Here is a 24,480-nt window from a genome sequence, read left to right as displayed (position 1 = left end):
AAAAGGGATGAGAAGACAGTGGGATGTTGTCAAGGTAGAATGGGATTTAACAAGGGGACGAACGTCGGGGACATCAGAGCCATCAATACATCGCTCTGGCAGGTCCTGTCACCGCAATGTCACGTAGAGAGCTAATCAGCAATGCTAATTAAGAGGCTGGTCAACAACAATCAAACAGAGAGGGACGTGGTTTGTCTCCAAAAGAGTCCCAATCATATTCAAAGACTTTGTCTGCAGACATCCTTCTGCAGACAAACATAAATACAAGCTGGTTCCTATTCGCGCGGTTAGGGACCTTCAGGTGGAAACATTTCTGGAACTCTGAATGAATCATGTATGCGGCTGATAGGTGAAATAGGAGGTAGTTGGAGAATGTCACATATTTAGTTATTATATATGGTACGGCTGAAGACCAGTCCAAAAAATGATTCATGCCTTGGGAAGGCACACTTAAATAAAATCCCCAGACACTAGTAATACCTACAGTAGACACAGTAGCAGCAACTATGTAAAACTTCACTAGAACAGTTGGAACAAAGTGATCTACACAAAGGAAGGATGGACCTTAGCAATACAAACTTTTTTGGTACTATTTATAGCTTTGTTTGGGTCACAGCCTTCAATTATGTTGCTGACCTCTCCCCTCCTAAAGGGTAAAGAGAGTTATCTTGCATCCCTTGGGAGAGGACTTTCTAAGGTAAGGAGAGACATTGTTTCTAGCCTGTTTCGTTCCCTACCCAAAAAAAGATTGTGGCACATCATCCTTTGTGATGATCTTTTCTGGCATTATCTTCCAAAGTCCTTTTATTATTCCGATTATTCAGGAACAGGTTCAATTACGCTTAGAGACCAATAGAGACATCCAAAACATGTTGAGGTTCACTGGAGAACTATCAGGTGTACCCGTGTACTGTGTACCCGTACCCAAGCCGGCATGCACAAGCACACATTGCAGGGAAAGTAGCACATGTCCATTTGTGTGTACCAATTTGTGTACGCCTGTGTGATATGATGTTTGATGTGTGATGTTGGTGGTAGCGGAGCATATTTGCCCGCGAGTGAAACGATTTGCATACTTGTCAAAGGCTGTCCATTGGGTGTCAGGATTGGTGATGCGTACAATGTTTCATTGGCAGTTCTGATATTCACGTACGCCCCCGATGGAGTCCCGCTGTCAGAGAGTGCCGTGTGTTTGGGTGTCACTGCCTTGTCAGAGACATTTCACACAGATGAAAAGAGCTGTGAGCTACAATGTGTGCTTATGCATGTATGTGTGTGTGTGTATCGTATTTGTGTGTGCATAACACTTATGTGTGCTATGTGTGTAATGTTGAACATCTGCCAACAGTCAAAGCCAGACCCATATATCTCTTCACCTAACAGACCTTTCATAAGCCTGCTGTCTATAGTAGAGGAAGACACATGACATGGATGACATGGAAGTGGAGATAGGATGGACAAACCTTCCTCTCGTCATGCAAATGCAGCACAACAGGTCAAAACTTTGACCTTAAAAACACATTAAATCTCCTTTTCAAAAGACAAGAAGCTCACAATTATCAGAATGTATAGGTTATAAGCTGTGTATTTTGTTTTGCACACAAATCAGCTGTTTTGGCTACATCCGTGGTAATGCAAGAGACTAGAAACAGGAAGTTGTGTCGCTTCACACTGGCAACCTGATGTAGCCACTGTTATGCTTAAGATGTGCTGCAGAATTTGCCAGAAATAAAAATGTGATATTACTGTTATTCAAAACATGTTCAAATCGCAATATATAAATGTGTGATTATAATGAGTTTCCTGAAAAAGAGATTTAATATTCTTTTAAGACTCAAGAATTCTTGTTTGAGATGTTTTCCTGATTGGACTGCATTCAAGCACAGTGAGACACTGCAGAAGAGAGGTAAGTTTCTCAATAGCGAAGCGTTCTTTGAGGTTGTGCTATGGTCCGTTATAAATGATAGGACCCAATATTTTAATAAGGCAAAAAAAGTAAGCCTATCCTTTACTCTACTGTACACTCTCTGCCTCCAGAGAAGGAACTTTCTCCGCCCGTTCTATTTCTTCCCTGTCAGCTTGCACCCACCAAGCTGCGGTGCAGCCGGCAGGCAAACAAAGTGTTTGGTCCCGATGTCAGTGCACGGTCGCACCACAGCTGTAAAAGAAAGGTTTAGGGTCTGAGTGTCATTTTTAAGTAGAAATAGAATAAAATATCAGAATATAAAGACCTGTCTCCGTAGAGACTGGACATGGTTCAGTTTCTCTTCTTTTCTTTTTCTGTCTAGCAAAGCTCCACGGTTCGGATCGGACTCTCCATTTTTCCGAATGTTGAAACCAAATCATTATTTAAATATTTGTATGAAATAAATATTCCTAAAAACCCACGATTTGTGCTTTATTTTGATTCGGCTCCACCCCTACTTTACAGCAATGTTACTGCTTCCATTCCTACACACTCCATACATACTTCCTACATACTTCCATTTCACAACCATACCGGCATTTTCCCAAATGATACCAGGTCAAGGGTGGGTGGATTTAGGGAACGACTTTTACAGAACATCTAGATCGGATCCGGTTCTCACATGGCGTCAATAGGGAACAATTTCCAGTGGTTTTACGGCTTTTAGTGCAAGTCGGAAAGAGGCTTAATTTAATTACAGCTTTCCCGAATAACCCCCCCCCACCTCAGGATTCAAGCACTCTGCTGCCACCTAGCCCCGGCCGCAGCCCCGGCCGCAGCCCCGGCCGCAGCCCCGGCCGCAGCCCCGGCCGCAGCCGCCGCTGCCATAGGGGTCTGTTGAAACCAGCACCATCTGTTTGTAACTTTCCTGAAATGCCAAACTTGTTCAGTGAGACAGACAAAAGTGCAGCAGAAGCCCGTCATTCGAATACAGGACAAGGAAGTAGAAAGGTCCAATGGAAGGTCACAGGGCGAAGCTAGAAAAAGCTGAGTGGCATGTTCAAACTTCTTATGAATGGAATATAAAAGTCTTGAAAGTCACAGTGAGTGCACTCTAACCCATGAAAAACACACACATATACACAGGTTATCACACCCGACCACACAAACAAGCACACTCTCACACAAATCCAACTACACACACACACACACACACACACACACACACACACACACACACACACAATGGATAGCACCAAGCTGAGTTTTGAACAAGATCCCAGTTTCTTTCAACCTTGAACCAATTCACTCTAAGCCTCTCACACAAGATAAAAGTGCTTCTACTTTACCGCCTGGACTTGTAGACGCATCCAAAAGTGGATGAGAGGGAAATTTAATAACGTGGAGACAGTCATCAGTCTCTTCAAGGTGGAATATTACTGCAACGATAATTTAATGTTAATGTAAAGTTAATGTAGCAAAGTTAATGTAGAATGTAGAACACAGACACAAAGTCACACACACATACACAATCTCATAAGCACACCACACACACACACACACACACACACACACACACACACACACACACACACACACACACACACACACACACACACAAACAGACACAGGTGTTACATGATTAGAGGACAGTGAGGAGAAAGAGGGAACGTGGAGGCTGTTCCAGCTGTTTCGAAAAAGAGGATTCTCAGCTTGAGCAGATGATATAATGAGCCTTTATGCTCTGGATGGATGATGGGAAGATGAAAGGTGACTGAAGGAGAGGGAGACGGAGGTTTCGGATGGAAGAGAGCAGGAAAGAGGAGAAAAAAGTACAGGGCAAATAGGGGGAAAACAATGGTGGAGGAGAGAAAATGAGGTATGAAGAAAAGAAGAGAGGGAAAGAAGAGAGAGGAGAAATGGAGTGAAGTGGGAAAGGAGAGGAAAAATCCCTTGGAGGCCGGGCCATTTATAAACCTACACATACACGCACTCACACACACTAACACACACACACACTGGTGTGTGTTCATAGGCCCTTCATACTGTTACAAAAGACAAGGTTCCAAGAAAGGTTAAGATTTCAATTTTGGCAGCGACCAGTGACAGCAGTAGGAGGGGAGGGGGACAGGAGGAGGAGGGGTGGAGGTGGAGGGGTGGGTGGAAGGGGTGGAGGTGGAGGCTTTCTTGTGTTTGGGGAAGGAAGGTCGCTGCGTTCAGGGGCCCATGTTATTATTTATTTGTCATGTATTCGTTTTATGGGCATTAAAGTGCTTGTGTGTGTGTGTGCATGTGTGTGTGTGTGTCCTGATGGAGTCAGGTGGGAAAGGTGGGGGCGTCAAGATGCTAAAGGTCTCTGTTGATGATTTGCACGCTCCATCGAGCAGGCTGCCGGGCCGTGAAAAGCGACATGGTCGGTTCCTTCAACCCGTCTGACCCCAATCTCCACTCTACACTGGGTCCCTGTGCTGCCTCAATACCCTGCTGTTACCCCCACGACACACACACACACACACACACACACACACACACACACACACACACACACACACACACACACACACACACACACACAAGACACAAGGTCAAGGAGGTCCTCCCTCTGAGCAGAGTAACTGTTCCAATATGACCTTCATGAAACACCACGCCCACCCTTGTCCACCCCACACACACACACACACACACACACACACACACACACACACACACACACACACACACACACACACACACACACACACACAACATGACTGTCCCTACCCTCTACACATGCATACATTCAGGCCTCTGATGTACAGAGGATAAACTATTATTATTATTCATGTCTATTTTCTTACTTGAATTAATTAGTTATTGCTGAATTTTTAGTTCAGAAAAGGTGGAAGTGCCATTGCTTTAACAACTAAAAAAATACAGCTAAATGATATACATACATACTGTACATACCAGAATATGTGTTAACTTAATTGTCGGTGGGGCCAAGAAGATAATTTTAAGGTTGGTTTGTCACCTCATCAAGTTTTCAAAGACCCGAAAATAAAGACAATATCTAAAAAATCACAAAATGTGATGTGTGGTGAGGTGTAATGTACTTCAGAGTGTTTATGCTGAGTATTATCTATCTATCTATCTATCTATCTATCTATCTATCTATCTATCTATCTATCTATCTATCTATCTATCTATCTATGACTAAATTCACAAAAGGCTTTCAATACCACTCTATTTCCTGTCAAACTGCATCTACGTCCCCAACACCAAAACCCCATCACCTCCCTGTTCCTTTCAGAGATCAATGACAAAGATCCTGTTTGAACGTTCTCCAACTTTTCGTCATGCAGCTGTGTCCAATGCCGCCTCCAGGCACTAGAGGGCACTGGGGCTGCGTGTGGGGGAGGGGATTCAGCCCCTGAACTGCAGGATGAAGTGGACGGGGAAGTATGTACTTTAAATATGTAGGGTTCTTATCTGGCTCTCTGCATCTTGGGCTCCATCTCTCCGCTTCCCCTTCCTCCACCTCCACCTCCACCTCCATCCCCACCTCACTTTATCGGCGGGATCGCAGACGCGTTGGCCAGTTCTCTGGAGTTTTTCAGCTCCCGGAGAAGGTCAAGTGAAAGAAAACTCCTCTTCTTTCTCTATTAAGATGCCTGCAACCTTGAATCCTGTAAGATATGTTTGTGTGTGTGTGTGTGTATGTGGTGTGTGTGTGTGTGTGTGTGTGTGTGTGTGTGTGTGTGTGTGTGTGTGTTTGGATGTCGATGGATGTGTGAGTGTTTAAGCACTAAACAGATTTTTCATCTTGTTTGTTGTTACAGCACCCACATGCACGCTTAAGTCCACGTGCACACGCACGCACACACACACACACGCACACACGTACACACACACACACACACACACACATAGACTTCTCACCTCTCCTTTGTAAATTAAATCAATGGACGCAGCTATCTCATCCCTATTCTGTCACTGCCTATCTATCAGAACAAGATGCAACAAAAGAGCAACATGGTTCTCTAGTGGCTGCACAGGACCTGACACATCCCTGTAAACACACACACACACACACACACACACACACACATACACACACACACACTAAAATAATGACTTCTCCAATGATTGAGAGATCGATAGGCCAGTGGCTGTGACTAATAATCTCTTGAACTTGAACTTGAACTTGAGGGGTGGTTAATGGGTGTGTGAATGTGTGTGTGTGTGTGTGTGTGTGTGTATGTGTGTGTGTGTGTGTGTGTGTGTGTGTGTGCGTGTGTGGGTGTGGGTGAGAGAGAGTGAGGGTACACTATGGAACATAATATTATTATATTATAATATTTATTGGTCTCCATCTTCATCATTGACATTTATCATTTTCCTGGACATACACACACACACACACGAACCCACACACTCAGGTGAGTGTTGAAGGATACAGGTCTCCTCGGTGTACGGGACAGGGGCCGCGCTGCCTGCCGCCATGTAGCTATAGAAGGAAACTTCCAGTGTGTAGCAGTAGGACGTGTCGTCGAGGAGACCGCCCAGGAAGCGCCGGCCCGTACCAGCCTTCACAGAGTCGCGGTTAAATGATGTGTTGGACTGGAAACACACGCCAAACACAACACAACACACAACACCACAGTCAAGAGAGAATCATACACAAAATCAGTAAAAAATCAGTCACTTGATCGATGTATTGGCTCCAACATCCTCTACTCTTCTTCTCTAATCGTCCATTTTTATATATACTATGGAGCTCTATGTGTTTTGCTGAAATCATCAGTTGGAAGATGATCATACTTTCATTTTTTAAGTAATTAATTCAATGTTAATATATATTTGTTTTTTCATGTAGTTTTTCTTTTATAAATGTCTTGTGCTGAAAATAAAATACAAAATAACATTTTTTTGGAATGAATTGTAAATTGCATTAATATTTAGCAGTCGGTCAGTGCTGGTTGAGTGATGTTCAGAGCAGGTAAAAACACACAGTGAAACTGCTGTTGTCAAAATGGTTTCTTCCATCATAGAAAAATGTGATTGGTTTCTTCAGTGTCTTACAGTGTGTTTATGGAATAACACAGACCAACTCAAATTCTGAATTTCTACTACACTTGCTGATGATACAATGTCATTACAGAGCACCGGTTGTAAAAATTGCGAAAGTTTGGAGGAGGACAAAAAAAAAAAAGAAAAAAAAAAAAAAGGCAACTATTTTTAGTTTGAACATGTCAGCTTTAATACAAAATATGATGATGTCTTGGGAGGAGTGTAGAAAAAGTTTCCATTCAATGTCACTCTGCTGTGCCGCAGTGAGGGCTGCTGTGCTGAAATGCAGACTTGGCGACCACCGGTGGGACTCAGCACCGCTGCTACACTGGGCTGCAAGTTGTGCTGAATTGGCACGGGGACAACAGCCCAGTCAAAGAACTGACCCCTAGGCCAGCTGTCACAGAGGCACGCACACACACACACACACACACACACACACACACACACACACACACACACACACACACACACACACACACACACACACACACACACACACACACACACACACACACACATACATACATACACAGACAGACAGACACACAGACACACACACACACAGACACACACACACGCATTATTGTACTGGTATCAAAGTGAGGTCTGAGTACACCTGGTACAGTAAGTGAGGACCATGTTCCTGGTGCACTTCAAAACCCCAAAAATTGTCAATTCCGAGATCGGTCCACAGAAGGGTGAATATGCGATGACGTTTATTTTAAGGAATCCTGTCTATATAATATGTATGAGGAGGATGTCAGCAATTTCTTAACTGGGGCACTTGTTCCAAAGTAGAAAAAAAAGAAAAAGAAGAAGAAGACGGGAAGGAGAGAGAGGGCAGGTGAGGGAATCTGTCAGTTGTCTTTGAGATTGACAGCTTTCACCCATCACGGTGGCCCTCGCGCATAGTAAGGTCCGTCTCCAGGAAGATTGTTGTTTATTTCTCACATGTTTCCTTACGTATTGCGATCAAATAATTGCATTTGCTGTAACATCACTGTGCGATACTCACGTGAAGTTGCAGGACTGTTTTCCCTTTGCCAAATGATAATCCTGAATCCATGATCAGCGTTGCTCGCTTCATTGTTGACATCTACACGATGCTTGTTGTTATAATCGTTGTGCTGACACGATCAGGCAAAGTTTCTTGTTTATATTCATTCACTCACAGGTGTGTGAATTGACCCAGATATGAAGCGTCCACAGGGCAAAATAATATAACGTTACTTTCTAAAGAGATAAGATGGAGCCCTCTCATCTCCTCTCCTTTCATCTCCTCTCCTCTCCTCTACTTTCGTTTCCTCTCCTATCCTCTCCTCTCCTATCCTCTCCTCTACTCTTAAAAAAAATAAAATAAATTCAGCAGTGGCGGTGGTATTTCAGCAGCTGGTAGGTGGATATAGGGGACTATTACTTACCTGTGCACACAACACATGTACAGACAAGTTACACACACACACACACACACACACACGCACACACGCACACACGCACACACGCACACACACACACACACACACACACACACACACACACACAAAATGACACATTATTAAGGTACCGTTTAATCCGACCAGTCCAACCAGTTTAACCTGTCCACACTGACAATCACTGACATTTCCATAAGCATCTGTGTGTGTGTGTGTGTGCATGCGTGGGTGCGTACGTGTGTGTGTGTGTGAGTGTGTGTGTGCGTGTGGTGTCAGTCAGGCCCGTCTGTGCAGGCAGGTAAAGTGGCGTGTGAACGGCCAATAAAGGTTATTCTTTATGGTGTGCGTAAGTGGCCCTGCTGTGAAATGTCACTGTCACACAGAGATGAAGGTCACAGGAACCAAAATCAGAGCGTGAGGGAAGGGAGGATGAGGAGAGGAGAGGAGAGGAGAGGAGGAAAAAAGGGGTGGCGAGGATTGAACAGATGGAAGTTAGATTGGGATCACATGAACGTTTCCTTCGTCTCCTCCCTTGTTATTTCTTCCAATTTTTCTTCTCTCTTAATTTTCTTCATGATTCTTTTTATTATGTTTACAAATTTTAATTTACCTCTTCTCTCTTCTCTCCTCTGTTCCTCTCTGCCCTCCTTTCCTCTCCTCTCATCTGCTGTTCTCTTCTCACCTCTTCTCCTCTCCTCTCTCCTCTTTTCTTCTTTCCCCTCCCCTCCTCTCATTTCATCATCTGTTCTCTCCTCTCCTCTTCCCTCCTCTCCTCCTCTCTTTTCTTCTCTCCTCTTCCCTTCTGCTTGTTCCTCTCCTCTCCTCTCCTCTCCTCTTCTATTCTCTCCCCTTCCCTTCCCTCCTCTCTTCTTTTCTCTTCTGTTCTCTCCTCTCCTCTTCTCTTTCCTTCTCTCCTCTTCTATTTTCTCTAAGTTCTGTTCTTTTTAGACTTTTCTATTCCTGTGCTTATATATTCAGGTGTGTGTGTGTTTGTGTTTGTCTCTTTCTGTACACTTGGGACATGTATTCCCCATATATTTATGGTGTGCACAGAACTGGATTCCGTTCATGCAAAGCTAATGAATATTTGTTCTCAATGTGTATTTAATGTACAGTTGTATTTTGTGTTACAGGCGCTTTCAATTCAGCACAGATGGTCTTTTTCCTGCACAATGCATCATGCTTCCTTTACTCATGGGGTCTAGAGCGTGTGCCTGCTTTATTTCACTTCATTTGCACATTGAGATTTTTAATTAAATGAAAAGTGAGTTACAAATAATATACATTTACTATTTTTATAATACTTCTACTGCTACTACTTCTACTACTACTACGACTAATAATAATAATAATAATAATAATAATAATAATAATAATAATAATAATTATTATTATTATTATTATTATTATTATTATTATTATTATTATTATTATATTGTATGATGTACATAATTTATACAAATATATATATATACATTATACTTATTTTTATTTTTGAGTATTAATTTCTATCAACACCTGAAAAAGACCTCCTTGATCCACCATAGTATTTTACTATTAGCCACTGCTAACACGGAAATTGTTTTAGTATATGCTTATCAATATCTTCAGCCAAGATAGGGAGTATGTCTGAAAACAGGCTACTGGATTGGGAAGGGGCTTTTCCAATTGGGAAGAAAACACCATCAGCACGAGATTAAAATGATTATTTTGAGTTAGTTGTCAATTAACTGTGTAGTGTTAAATAAAAGGGTAATTCTGAAGGCCAGTATTTATGAAGCTACAGTATATCCCTGTATACTGTATGTGCGTCTTTCTTTGTGTGTGTGTGTGTGTGTGTGTGTGTGTGTGTGTGTGTGTGTGTGTGTGTGTGTGTGTGTGTGTGTGTGTGTGCATTTTGGCGTGACTTACAAGCGAGAAGTCAGCAGCGTTTTGACACAGCAGTCTGGGGAACACCGCCTGCCTCTGAACGCGCTCTTCCTCTTCAAACACGTTGCCGTACATGAAGCCATTCAACATGGTGGAGTGGGCGTGCACGTCAATGTAGAACTCCAAACTCACCCTCTGACGGATAGGAAGCAGAGACATGAAGAGAATGAAACGAAGAATGGAAGAAAGAAGGAAAGAATCAATGAAAGATAAAAGAAAGAAAGAAAGAAAGAAAGAAAGAATGAAAGTGAGAGAGAGCAAGTGGGAGGATAGCATAGGAGTGGCAGAGAGCGAAAGGGAAACAGAAAAAAGGACTGTAATAAAAAAAGAGACAGTTTAGAGATGAAAAAGAGACACAGAGGGGAAACAGGGAGGATTTAAGAAATATATATATATATATATATAGAGAGAGAGAGAGAGAGAGCGAGAGAGAGAGAGAGCGAGAGAGAGACGATCACAGGTTCATGGGAAGAGGAAAGAGAAACACTAAATATTTCTCAATGGTTTCTATTGAGCTGGTCTACTGGGAGTAAGGGAAGGCCTCTTTCTCTCTCTCTCTCTCTCTCTCTCAGTTTAAGTTCCCAGGAGATAGTGATGGAAGGCGGTGGGGGGGGGGTCACTCAAGGGACAGCTTTTGGATGTAAGTTGTACCATCCATAGATTCACAGACTCAGGTAGACACACACACACACACACACACACACACACACACACACACACACACACACACACACACACAGCCTCTAAGATAACCAGGCAATTGCTGTAGAAAGTGTGATGGCCCTGTGTGTGTGTGTGTGTGTGTGTGTGTGTGTGTGTGTGTGTGTGTGTGTGTGTGTGTGTGAGTGTGTGTGTGTGTAAGTTCGAGGAGACAGTCTTGGAGACTGTAAGATCTAGAACACAGTGTAGGATATAATCTAAGAGCGAGGAGACAGTTTAGGACACTAGGACAAGGATACTGTATGGGAGTCACTACAGGAGACAATGTAGGAGTCTAGCAGAAAGAAGACACTCTAGGAGACTGTATAGAGCCTAGGAGTCTCGGACAGTGTAGGATATAGACTTGGAGCTAGGAGATATCTCTTCCTCTCTCTCTCTCTCTCTCTCTCTCTCTCTCTCTCTCTCTCTGGGTTCGATTCCCGCCTGGGGCGCTGTTGGCACGGTGCTCCGGCGGGTTATCTCCCAAATAGGAGCCTTTCTGTGTGGAGTTTGCATGTTCTCCCCGTGCTCACATGGGGTTTCCTCCACCTCACGTCAGTAAGGACCCCCACCAAAAACATGCACCCATCATCATCTGACCAGCGATGGACACTTATCACCTGGTCCCCGGGCACGTCCACGTACGCTGCCCACTGCTCCTGGCTGTGCCCCCGGAGGAAGGACAAGCCAGGATGGGTCAAAAGCAGAGGATCCATTTCACCGACCACCATCAAAGCATGTGCATGTGTGTGTGTGTGTGCAAGCATGTGTTGTAGTGTGGTGTGTTGCGTGACAAATAAAGACTGTAGAATAAAGACTGTACTGTATTGTTATTATTATTATTATTATTATTATTATTATTATTATTATAGTGTGCAGCACTGCAAGCACAGTAAAAATATATATAACACAATGCAATAAAATGAAAGACAATAAAAGACCAATAATAATCAATGAGCTTGGAGAAGTTTATGGAGCTGAGATTAAATGACGGTGTATGACATACTTCCCTCCCTCACACACACACACACACACACACACACACACACACACACACACACACACACACACACACACACCCTCCAACCTGATGATGATGCCTCTATGAAGACACAACCAGCCTCCTTCCTCTCACCTTCTCTCCCTGTCTCTTATCATCCCCTTTCCCCTCCTCCTCTAGTCCTTATCCTTCCCATCCTCTTCTCCCACCACTTCTCTATCCTCTTCATCTCTCTCCCACTCTCCTCCATGCCCCTCTCATTACACATTCCACACCATACCTTGTTCCCTGTGGGTCGTCAGGCAGAGAGAGAGCAATGGAGAGAGAGAGAGAGAAAGAGAGAGAGAGAGAGAGAGAGAGAGAGGCGAGGGAGGACAGAAGGAGAGAGAGAATAAAATAGATAAAGGCGTGCATGGAAAGTCTGCACGGAAGAGAAAAAAAATGAACACAGGGAACATGTAAAGACAAACAGAGACAGGGAGACGGGGACGAAAGTGAGAAAAAGGGGAAGAGAGAAGAGAGATGGGGATGGGAGAATGCAGAAAAGTAAGATACAAACAGGCAAACATTAAGAGAAAGAGACAATCACAGAAACAGAGAAAGACAAGATAAGGTGAGAGAGAGCGGGGGAGAGTGGGGGAGGGAGGGTGCAACGCAGGGCTCGGGTGGCACAGCCAATGCAGTGTGGCTGTGTTTGAAATTCCGCTCACAGCTAAAGCAATTTCCTGGCTGTGGCTGTGCTGTCAGCTGCGCGGCTGGCTGGCGGTGAAATATGGAGGCTGGGAGTGAGCCGCGAGCAGCCCCCGACAACCTGATGGATGGATCCCCAGAGGAGACGAGCAGGAGGAGGAGAGGGGGAGGCAACAGAAAAACAACATCCAAAAAAAACGAGAGAGAGAGGGAGAGATAGAGAGAGAGAGAGGGAGAGAGAGGGAGAGAGAGAGAGAGAGAGAGAGAGAGAGAGAGAAAGAAACGGAAGGGAAAAGCTAAATGGCGCAAAGAGAGTGGGGGTGGTGGAGTCGACGGAGAGGAGAGAGGGCGAGGGGAGAAATAGAGTGTGAACGAGGGAGAGAGCCACGATGCGGGGAAGTAAAGGGAGCGCTGGTTCCATTAGGCAATGGACCATTGGGGGAGGGCGGGGAGGGGGTTCCAAGCCAACTAGCCGGTCAAACAGTCAGCCAACCAGTCATCTAACCAACCAGCCAACCAGCCATACAGCCAATCCACCATTCATCCAGTCAGTCACCAACCAGACAACCAGTCAGCCTACTAGTCAGCCATTCCGCTATTCAGCCAGTCAGCCAAACAGCCGTATGACCAATATGCCACTCGGCCAAGCAGTCAGCTAACCAACCAGCAAAACAGCCAATGAAACACTCAGTAGTCAGCAGTGGAATTGGTAAAGACAAGCAGTAATGGACAGTGGGACACTGATAACACCGCCCAAATGTTTAATGGGAGATTTTCTGCTAACTTGCTTTACTAATTGGAGGTCATCCATTACTTGTGTTTTCTTCAGCAAAATCATGGTAACATATTTTTATGGATCAAAACTTGAATTAGGCCCCTTTCCCTGAGGGGAACTGAGAACTAAATACCTCCAAGGGCTTTTTTTCTGGTTGTAGAAAGGCTTAAGTGACGTAAGCCAATGGGGTTTCAGCACGACTTCCGTGTCTGTATTGTAATTACTCTGTAACTTTCACCTATTTCCACCTTATCAGGCCATCAAAATCTTTTTCTGAACAAATCTGAGGTGAGAAATTAACAATCCAGTTACTGAACCTTAACTCATATTAGATCTCCAAAACGTAAATTAAAAGTTTGTTCCGACTTTCATAAAGACAAGGGCTCGCATCGGCACACCGCACGGGGATTTTTTGTTTCATTAAATTAATGTCATGAAATAAAATAAATGAAATAAATTCATTTACAATAGAAACACTATTTTTATTGGGTTTTATTTTAATTGGCTAATTTTTTATTGGCACCAAGTTGTGCTACGGTCGAGGGTCGGTCTGAGTCTGCGGAGAGGCCAGGGCGGAGGGGCACTGTTTTTTTTTAATGTGTTAATGTTTTGGAAATAAATTTTGTGTAAATAAAGACACGTTAACTGCTGCATTGGCTTGTGTGGACCAATCACCATGCACTCACATCTGGAACATTTACCGTACACTTGCGATTGCTCCTAGTTCCTGCAGAGCGGACACGAAAAAAGGGAGGGTTCCTCCAAAAGTTTTTAGAACTATGAAAAAGTTCCTGCGGTGCGAAAACGCGTCTGGTCGGTAAGTGACATTGAAATAATCTAGATAAAGTGTGTACTTTATACTAGATGATCAGAAATCAAATCAAATCAAATCAAATCAAATCATATCATATCAAATCAAATCAAATCAATTTAGTTGATTTAATTCAAACTAATTCTGCCCATTTCAAAGAAATTCAATTTAACCCAAACGCAGCTCAAATCATCATCTGGAGGACGGCAGATGAGGGTGAGGGTGTCAGTAATAAGAGCCGTGCAGCGTCACAATGTCAGGACCAGGCTCCGCTATAACCGTCACTTAATGTCCTGTCAATCAGAGCAAGACAGGACTCAAGACCCCGCCGTTGTGATTGATGCTTCAATTAACAACTCGCTCTGACCTCCAGAATTGTTCATTTGAAATTGTAATTAAGCAATTAGGGACAATTAAGTAATGGAGCGCACTAGATGAAAGTCAGAAGACAATTTTAGAAAGCGCAAGAGAGGGGGGGGGGGGGGGGACATTTTCTGAGTGAAAGAAACAAAGAAGAGAGTGACAGAGGCAGAAAGAGAAAGATAGAGACAGTGCTTTCCAAATTAAATGGTATCGGAGAGAAACAGAGGCCCATCTCGCTGCAGAAACTCTAGGGAACTCTCTCAACTTGCCGAGAACTGGCATCGCCTGCAGACAGTTTAGTGTAAAACCTGGAAGGTCAAACGAACGAATTTGTCAGACAAGTACTTATCTGCCGCATATTAATTAGAGGGTGTGGGTAGGTATGTGTGAGTGTTGGAGGGGTGGGGGGTTAAGGACCATAAATGCTGGGCTTATCTTTACACAGGGAGGAAAAAGGAGCTGATTGAAGCAGGATTACAATTACAGGATTTAAGGGCTTGGCAGCAGCAGTATACTTTTGCAGGGAGAAAGAAAGTGGCGATTGTTTCAAAGAAGAAAGTTGAAGAACTCTTTTATTACTTTTTTATTATTCACGAGATCCCCATGTCGAGGTATAACGCGAGACATTTGCCGAGGAGCCTCTGTAATGTATTCCACCCATAACACATGATTTATTACACGCTCCAGACATGTTCCTCAGTGGTCAAGGAACAACTTAATATTGAGCCACGCAAGTCGTAGACGAAAGGTCGGACAGGTTGAGAAAAACCACCGTTGAGGCGTTCTTGGACAAAGCCGTTCATCATCGTTCCTCAATTATTATTAGAGAGGAGCGCCTCAGATGCTGCTAGCTGTGAATAAGAGCAATTTGGTGCACATAAGAGAGGGCACGAGGGAAAATCAGTGTGTGTGCTTAGCGAACCTTCCTTCAATAAATAACGACGAGACAATTCTTGAAGATACAGGACAGGTGAGGAGAGAGACTTGGAGGTCACCTGTAGAGGTCTTCAGGGGTCTACCTGAGGCTTTACACAGGACCTTGTGAGGGTCCGCGTCCATATTTTATTATGGCAGGTTGGCCATGAGACAAAAAAAAACAAAAACAAAAACAAAAACAAAAAAAAAAATCATTCAGGGTATTGGTGTCCCAGTGGAAAAGAGCAATTTTTATGACTGGATCTGTTTGGATCCAGAAAATACCTGACCCGACTCGCATCCCGGGTCTCTCTCTCCTCTGACATGCATGGAGTCTATTCTGCAATATCTGTGAAACTGACTAATCGCCCAGGTCCAATTAGATAAGATAAGATAAGATAAGATAAGATAAACCTTTATTAGTCCCACAACGGGGACTAATAAAGGTTTAGGGTAGGGTCCAAATTTTGTCACCTGTTGCACAGTCTCACCAGGGGGAGACATTGGTGTCCATCGCCACCAATGACGCGGCGATGGACAAACCATGACGGATGACGAGACGCGCTCCAGAGATGAGAGCAAAATGACATAAACCTTCCCTCGATTTGTCTTTGTTTGTCTGTTTCTCTCTCTCATTTCTCTTTCGCTGCGATGCGCCCAAACTGACGTGGGTATTTTGTGTGTTTACGAAACACAGAGCTAACTTGTAATCAGGCTTAACGGTGGTCCGTCGGCCTGTTAGTGCCTCATAAGCCGCCACATCTGCCAGGAGGGCCTACCAGCAGAGGAAAGAGCGGTGAAAGGAGGAGGACAACGTGAGACACGGAGATGGGCAACGGGAGGAAGGGAAGGAACGAGGGTGAGAGGAGAACGGCGAGGGAAGGAGAAGAAATGGAGGGAGGGGCTAAGAATAGAGAGCACTGCAGAGGAGGAGTTGATCAGAAAATGAAGGGATGGAAGAGAGGATGGAGGAGAGGAGAGGACGACAGTGGGGAGTGAAGCTATTGAACACATACTATTCAATATAAAGAGATGAAAAGATGGTAAATGGTTGTAAACCAGGTTGAGTGAAGCGTAAAGATCGCCAGTGTGAGAGCTTTATCCCTCTCATCCTGAGAGGCAGACGACTCAGCTCCCGACTGAGCGAGGAGGGAGAGAGAGAGTGATGTGTCTGTGTGCGTACGCGTGTGTGTGTGTGTGTGTGTGTGTGTGTGTGTGTGTGTGTGTGTGTGTGTGTGTGTGTGTGTGAACGCGTGTGTCAGAGGAGGGGGTGGGGTGAAAAGACGAAGAGATGATGGGGACAAATTGGCTGTAAATCTCAGAGATGGATAAGAAATGGTTGGCTGACACCAGAGGACATTTCGACAGACAGACAGTGAGAGAGAGCGAGAGAGAGAGGGACAGAGAGAGAGAGAGGGAGAGAGAGAGAGAGAGAGAGAGAGAGAGAGAGAGAGAGAGAGAGAGAGAGAATGCCTAAAAAACACAGACACAAGAGTCCCAAATTCTGGAGGGCAAATCTGACCAGCAAATGAAGAGAGCTAACCAGATAGAGAAAAAAACAGAGAGAGAGAGAGAGATGGAGAGAAGGAGAGAGAGAGAGAGAGAGAGAGATGGAGAGAAGGAGAGAGAGAGAGAGAGAGAGATGGAGAGAAGGAGAGAGAAGGAGAGAGAGAGAGATCAGGCAGAAAGATGGTGCGAGGGAGGGTGAGGCATGGAGAGCATTTCAAGGTGCAATATTTATCTGGGTGCCGTGACAGAACCTATAATACATTTGTTTCAGATGGAAAATTAATTTTCTAATATTAAGAAGGTCAAGAAGAAGCCATGGCAACAGTGGTCCCTTTGTCATTCTTAACAAATTATCCAAAATGGCACTGTCAGATCGGTGGGGATACGTCAGCCGGTGATGAATGCTCCTCGTAATCAGCCAATCAAAATGAATTCTTCTTCTGCTTTTGATAAATGAGCTGGAAAATAATGCGAAAGAGGGAGATGGGTCCATTTGTTTCTTCAGTCTCTTTTTCCTTTTTATTACCCCGCTCTTTTTTCCCCTTTTCAAAACAAACAACAGAGTAGCTTGGGAACAGATTATAGCTCCTTGCATCACTGATTTTTTCAGCCATTTTCCCCACTGACCAATGTTCAGCAGCGGATGGGTAATGATGGGATTTTATGTTGGAGTGCCCTTGCCTCTACACCGAGGGAGACGGAGTCTGAGTGGGAAGTTTTTGGGGAAGATGGACGCAAAAAACTTTTCTCCGTCGGTTTACAGCTGGTGGAAAAGGATGCTGGGCACACTGTGTTGAGCCCATTTCCTTAATCACAACTCGATTCCCCACTGTTCACTGGGCTATTTCGCTCGGCTATAGGAATTTAGAATTAAGATAAATTTTAAGGCCCATGCGATAAAACATAATTTCCTTTTTAAGGGAGTAGTACTAAAAACCCCAGTGAGTACAGACACACCGAGCAGTGTTGAGTTGATACACAATATCTGTCAAAAAACAACTCCGGCCAATCAATTTCAATGCAAATATCATTGTTCTTTCCATAAGCTTTGATTTAAACTGCGTTTTGCCTGGGAACCCCGGTGCCAGTAACTTATTTCCCATACAGAATGAGGACTTTTTTTTTTCCCAGTAGAAAGGCACAGCACTGCTAAAAACGCAGGCACACCCGTTGGCGGACGGTGTTTCAAACGAAATTGTCATATTTGAGAAGTGGAGAACCACACAACGTTGTGTCTTGATGCCGGGGTACAGCGCAGACAGCTCTGGATCGTAGGCCTCGAAACCAGACCAAACGTTGTAGAGATGTACAGTATGTGTCAATGTGTCAAATTCTAAACTGGGCGTGGCAAGGCATTTAATTTCCATTTTTGGGCCATTTTCAGGCTCCATACTTTTGCGAACTCCTCCTAGGAGGTTAGTCAGATCCACGTTAAACTTACACAGCGCCTCTAAAATACCATAACGATCAAAAGTTGGTAAAAGTTTTTGGTTTCGTCGAATGCTGTGGGCATGGCCAGGCGTTTAACAATCCTCTGACATAAATGTATTATATAAATGGATTATTTGTATTGATCGACTATTGTATCTCAGCAAAACACTGTAATAGCGTTGCCCTTTTTATACAACTGATCTTAGGGTTGAGCCAGATTACTGTGAAATATTACGTATTAATACTTATTAATATGAGATAAATACAATACAAATTACATTATGATTCCAATGGAATTATTTCTAATTAGTTACTTAATACACTGGATTACCAAAAATGAGTACTCAGAATACCTTTAAATACTTTTCAATTGCTTGACTTTATAGCAATTTGCATTTATAGAATATATACATATAGAGTATATACAGTATAAATTATAGATAGAGCTCTGCATGAGATTATGGGGTGGATTTCCTGCTAACGTAGGGCTCCGTCCCCACTAGCATCATTAGCCTCCGTGCACTCTGAGCCAGACTGGCAAAAATGGAGGGCCACAGGTACAACACTGGACCCGAAACTGGCATGAGTGGTGTGTCTGATGGGATTAACTGTCTAAGAGGGGGAGAGGGCGAGAGAGACAGAAGAGACAGAGAGATGGCAGAACCTGTCTGAGTACAGAGGAGGTAGGAGAGGATGGGAGGGGTTGATGGGGTGATGCTCTGGGTAGAAAAGGAGGTGAGGGAGGAGTGGAAGCCTGGCAGGCTGGCAGCTCTGGATCCAGCCAACATAAGCTGCACGATTGTGCTGACTAGGCGCCACAATAATCACAATTACACAGCAGATCCCGGAGCCAGGTTCCGGCTCTGGGTGCGACTGTGAGATGACAGAGAGGTGGCACCGAGACAGAACTAAATGAAAAGTCAGGGGAACAACTGTCAGAGAGGCAATATACAAGTGAATGAAGGACTTAAGCATTTAACCCGACCCTGTTAGTAAGCCTAAAAAAGTAACCAAAAACAAATTGCTTCGTAACATTCCATTATAATAGGGTGAACCCTAAGCCTAACCACATTGTGTAATAAATTGCCAAACTGTGATAAATTTGACCTTTATAATGTAATTACACCTGCGTTTTGAAATAAATTGTCGTAGCAGGTAAGTTATTACTAAGTTATTATTACATTTTCAAGTGACAACTTGTAATAAACATCTTGTAATATTTTTTGCTACATTTTGTAATAATCTTACATAATGTAATGTGTAGTAGTTGAGTGGTTAACAACTTTGTTATGATGAATATGTAATAGTGCAATGCATTATGGAACACCATCAAAGTTTGCTGTTTTCACTTATTACACTTAAGCATATGGGAAATTTCAGTGAAACAAAGTCACATGCACCCGACGGATGGACACGCACGACAATACATTATCACCAGCACATAATGTAATAGGTTATTACATAATGTAATAGATGTATTAGGTTATTACATTATGTTATAGATTATTACATAATGAAATAGGTTATTACATAATTGAATAGGTTATTACATTATGAAATAAGTTATTACATTATATAATGGATTTTTACAGTTGTGCCACAAATGAGGGATACTAATTCCATATTGCATTCAAGATGTGTATTACAAAATGTTGTTTATTACAAAATGCATTACATACTGAAGTTCATATTGATCACAATTTGGCAAGCTTTACGATATATGATGCAATGTTGCAGTAACTGACGGGCTTCAGTCTGCACGTAGTTATCTTTCGCTCTTTAGATGAGCAAACCTGTTCAAATTTGCATATTTGTTTAGGTATTTGTACAATCACACACATGTTTCTGTGTGTGTATGTGTGTTGTTCCAGTGTGTGTGTGTGTGTGTGTGTGTGTGTGTGTGAGTGTGTGTGTGTGTGTGTGTGTGTGTGCAGAGAGAGAGAGAGAGACGGGCTTGAGTGGATCACCCGGCCATGACAGAGTCTATCGATCAGCGTGTCAGCGGCGGGGGAAAAGGTTAATCTGCTCGCACCAGGCCTGCGCCCTACGCATCGGCCTCGACATCGCCCTGCACTGCCACGGCACGCCAACCACCCCTCCCCAATGACCCCCCCACCCCCCTGACTAACCTCACCGCCCCCCCCCGCCCCAAACTGCTTCCTCTCTTATCAGGATTAGAGGGACGTACGAAAGGCCAGCATATTCCCAGGACACCCTCTGACCTTCAGTAATCCCACCAACCTGCCTCTCTGCTTATAATTAACATGGCCAACAAAGGAGATGCGGCCCGGGGCTGCTAAACCAAAAACGAAAAAAAAGACAAAAAAGTAGGGAAGAGACAGGAAATAAAAAGGTGAAAGTTACAGTAGCGGAGCGGTACAAAGAGGCTTGCTGCTTTAACATGTTTCTAATAGCCCAGAGCCTGGCTGACATTCTGGAGGTGCTGACTAGTCTATCAATGCACCCGCCCTGTCCCCCACGCGCACACACTCCACACACACACAGGCACACACACCCCTGCACACAGTCCCCAGCCAGGTGGTGTAGGAATATGCTGAACCAAGCAAGGAGCAAGAAAAACTACTTTTGTAACAGTAGCTTTACTGTGCATGTGGAGGATATGAACAGAGCATGGAGCAAGAAAAAGGAAATATTTAAATATGTAAAGTTATGAGAGGACCGTGTGTGTGTGTGTGTGTGTGTGTGTGTGTGTGTGTGTGTGTGTGTGTGTGTGTGTGTGTGTGTGTGTGTGTGTGTGCGTGTGTGTGTGTGTTTGAGTCAGGTACAGAGTGGGGATTTCCTTGTGTTTGTGTAAAGCCAGCTTTCCATTAGGGCTGGGCGATATATCTTTATAATATTAAGATTGTGATCTGAGACAAGATATATTCTGTTATTCTGGTTGTAGTAATATTGTGATGTGGTTAAAGGTTAGACTGCATAACAGTAAAGAAATGCAATTTGAACTGAACTTCATAGACTTTTCTAATCAATGCCTCCACCTGGTTGGTCATGAGATCCACATTACGATACTCATGATTGCTCAATGTGTGTAAATATCTTACTGAAGCACTGATAGTCACCCCCACAGCAAATTATCCATATCGGAGGTGTTCGTCAACAAAAAATCTGATATTTGAATTTGTCCATGTCGCCCCCAGCCCTACTTTCCATCCGCCTAGTTTTATGCAAGTCTGAATTTGCTTATTAAAATAAGTGAATGGAAACACAAACCCAGAAACCCAGAAACCCAAATAACAGAAAACAAGGTTTCGCATTGGGCTATGGAATGAAAGTTGCCGTTTCGATAGAACAGAAGAGAAGATGCAATGAATGGTGATGGGGATGACGTTACGCATGAATCTGCACCACAGGCTCCCAAAATGATTTCATGGCTCGCAAGTATGCAAGACGATGTGCGGTCTGCGCACAAGATGTTTAATGTTTATTTGCATGATGCCAGTTGGTGGAAACAGTATAGTTGTAATTCACATTGTCTCCTGTAGAGCTCAAAAAAATGTCTCTTGTCACCTTGTTGAAAACATTGTGATAGAAACAACGAATGTGTGAGAGCAGGGTTTGAATTTTATCTGCTGTTATGTTGTGCAGAGATCTCAAAATCTGCAGCTTTCAAGCCTCTGTGTGTGTGTGTGTGTGTGTGTGTGGTGTGTGTGTGTGTGTGTGTGTGTGTGTGTGTGTGTGTGTGTGTGTGTGTGTGTGTTTGTGTGTGTGTGTGTGTGTGTGTACATATGCGTGTGTGTGTGTGTGTGTGTGTGTTGGTGTGTGCGCGCTCACCGGGTCTTGGCTCATGTGCACTATGAGCTGTTTGACGGCGTGCAGTGTGGGCTGGGACCAGGGGGAAGGGTCTTGCCAGTGACGGTTCAGGTCGAAACCCATCAGAGAACACCTGACACACACGCACACACACACACACACACAAACACACACACACACACACACACACACACACACACACACACACACACACACACACACACACACACACACACACACACACACTCACAGCAGATTGAGGAGATAAGTTAAGTGGAGTTAAGCAGAAATATGTGTGTGAATGTAGGAATGCAGAGATGTACATAATTCACCATTAAGCCAAACCCCACCAAACACATTAGATCATCAGTAGAAATAAAAACAATATCTACATTTACAAAGCAAAGTAACAATATTATTCTTGTTTCTTTAGGCTTATGCTGTGTCAAGTTTGATATTTGTGGCCTTGTCAAAAATTACCATTTTTATTGAGGAATTGTATTTATAAATATTAAACAGTGTATTTATTAAGGAATATACAGTATGACATTGTCGGTATCTAATAACTTTGAATATTTTTATCCCCCCTATTATCAACCCTCAATGCACTGTGGTCATTTTTATAATAGTACTATGCATTGCTTGGAATCATGTGGATAGAACTCAGTGATTCTATGGACTGGACTCTCAGTGAAGACTAACCAGCCACAAAGAAACTTATTTTCCCCACTAAACTATTATTTATTGTGTGTGTGTGTGTGTGTGTGTGTGTGTGTGTGTGTGTATGTGTGTGTGTGTGTGTGTGTGTGTGTGTGTGTGTGTGTGTGTGTGTGTGTGTGTGTGTGTGTGTGTGTGTGTGTGTGCGGTTGAGCACCATCTCCATTCACTCAGGGTCAATTAGCTCATTATGACTGTTGAGTGTCAGAGCGAGCTAATGAATACAGCTTTTGAGGGGTCAACAACCACAGTCAGCAGCATGAAAGCCATTGTCACTTTCAGAGGTATCGGACGGAGATTCGTGGGCCGTGGAGGCGCAGTTACCGCCACCCACCACTAGATGGCACTCAGCCACGCCGCGGGAGCAGGGCCGCTCGATGCTTATCACAGTGCGCATTAGTATTCCTGGGGCTGAGCCCATTAAGTAAAAGGCAATTATGAAGAAGGGAGGGAGAAGGGAGGAAAATAGGCAAGAGGAAAGGAGGATGGCCTGCAGAGCTGCGACCACAGTGAAAGGGGGAAGACATGGAGAGGATGGATAGAAAGACTGGCAGAGAAAACAGCCCGATGGCCAGCTGCTATCTGCTCGCAGGCGCACTGCTGTGAGCTGTGTGAGTTTATCCGGCTCCCTAAAGATAGAGCTCCAAGATATAATCCCAGGTAGTAGCTTGTAAAACCTTGTAATATATGAATCCTATTAATATATCAAACCTAGATAAATTGTGTGTGAGGGTTTTGTGTGTGTGTCTGTGTGTGTGTGTGCGTGCATGCGTGCATGAGTGTGTGCGTGCTTGCATGGGTGGGTGTGCATGCATGCGTGCGTGCGTGTGTGTGTGTGTGTGTGTGTGTATGAGTATTGATGCCATCCTGAATATTAAGGAGGCAAATCGTTCACAAAAGGAATGGGTGGTGCATGATTGCTTTGCGCTCCTTTGTGGAAAATGGGCGGTACCGCTGCTCAAGCTACACAGTCGCTTACCAAACTAGTTAGCTCGCCAGCCACAAACAAAAACAACAAATTAAGGAAATATAATTACGCAATCACAACACATAGCAAACCCCGCCGTGTTTAATTTGAGTGACTATTTATTTTCTGGCCGTGCCGAATTGTATAAAATAGAGTGATTTGACACAGCGAAAACTGCTTTCCCCTCTCCCATGGAACTGCCCCAACAGAGAAAGCAGCCTTGCTATTGGGTGATGCCACAATTTCGAAAGTCAAAGTTCATCAAGGGTTGACTTGACAGAAAACTTTGCAACGCCCTGAAGTCACTGCTGGAATAAATGAATTAGATGAATGAATTGTGTTGAAACAAATCTGATCTGCTGCAAAATCTCGCTGCGTGTCCGGTGCCAAACGCAGGTTTGACTACAGGCATTTACCAGTGAAAGCATTGGTTGGGTTGAGGTTTATGGGTTGAGTTGGTGACTGTGTCTGTGTCTGTGTGTGTGTGAACAAGTGTGCGTGAACATGTGTGT

At 43.8% G+C, this 24,480-nt stretch overlaps 1 protein-coding gene across 1 annotated transcript in view; it reads right to left on the bottom strand.

Annotated features, from left to right (window-relative positions):
• agbl4 (AGBL carboxypeptidase 4) overlaps positions 1-24,480 on the bottom strand; it is a gene marked incomplete at both ends in the record, with an annotated part of 348,196 nt that overhangs the window by 5,778 nt on the left and 317,938 nt on the right. The window contains 3 exons of the mRNA XM_079996677.1: positions 6,343-6,505; positions 10,303-10,455; positions 22,306-22,417. Coding sequence (XP_079852803.1) covers positions 6,343-6,505; positions 10,303-10,455; positions 22,306-22,417 — 428 coding nt within the window. The remainder of the gene's footprint in view (positions 1-6,342; positions 6,506-10,302; positions 10,456-22,305; positions 22,418-24,480) is intronic.

This window comes from Zeus faber (assembly GCF_960531495.2).
Source record: "Zeus faber genome assembly, chromosome: 1".
Lineage (NCBI taxonomy): Eukaryota > Metazoa > Chordata > Actinopteri > Zeiformes > Zeidae > Zeus > Zeus faber.
The sequence above is the reverse complement of the archived record's forward strand: the minus strand, read 5'-3'. Positions and strand labels throughout refer to the sequence as shown.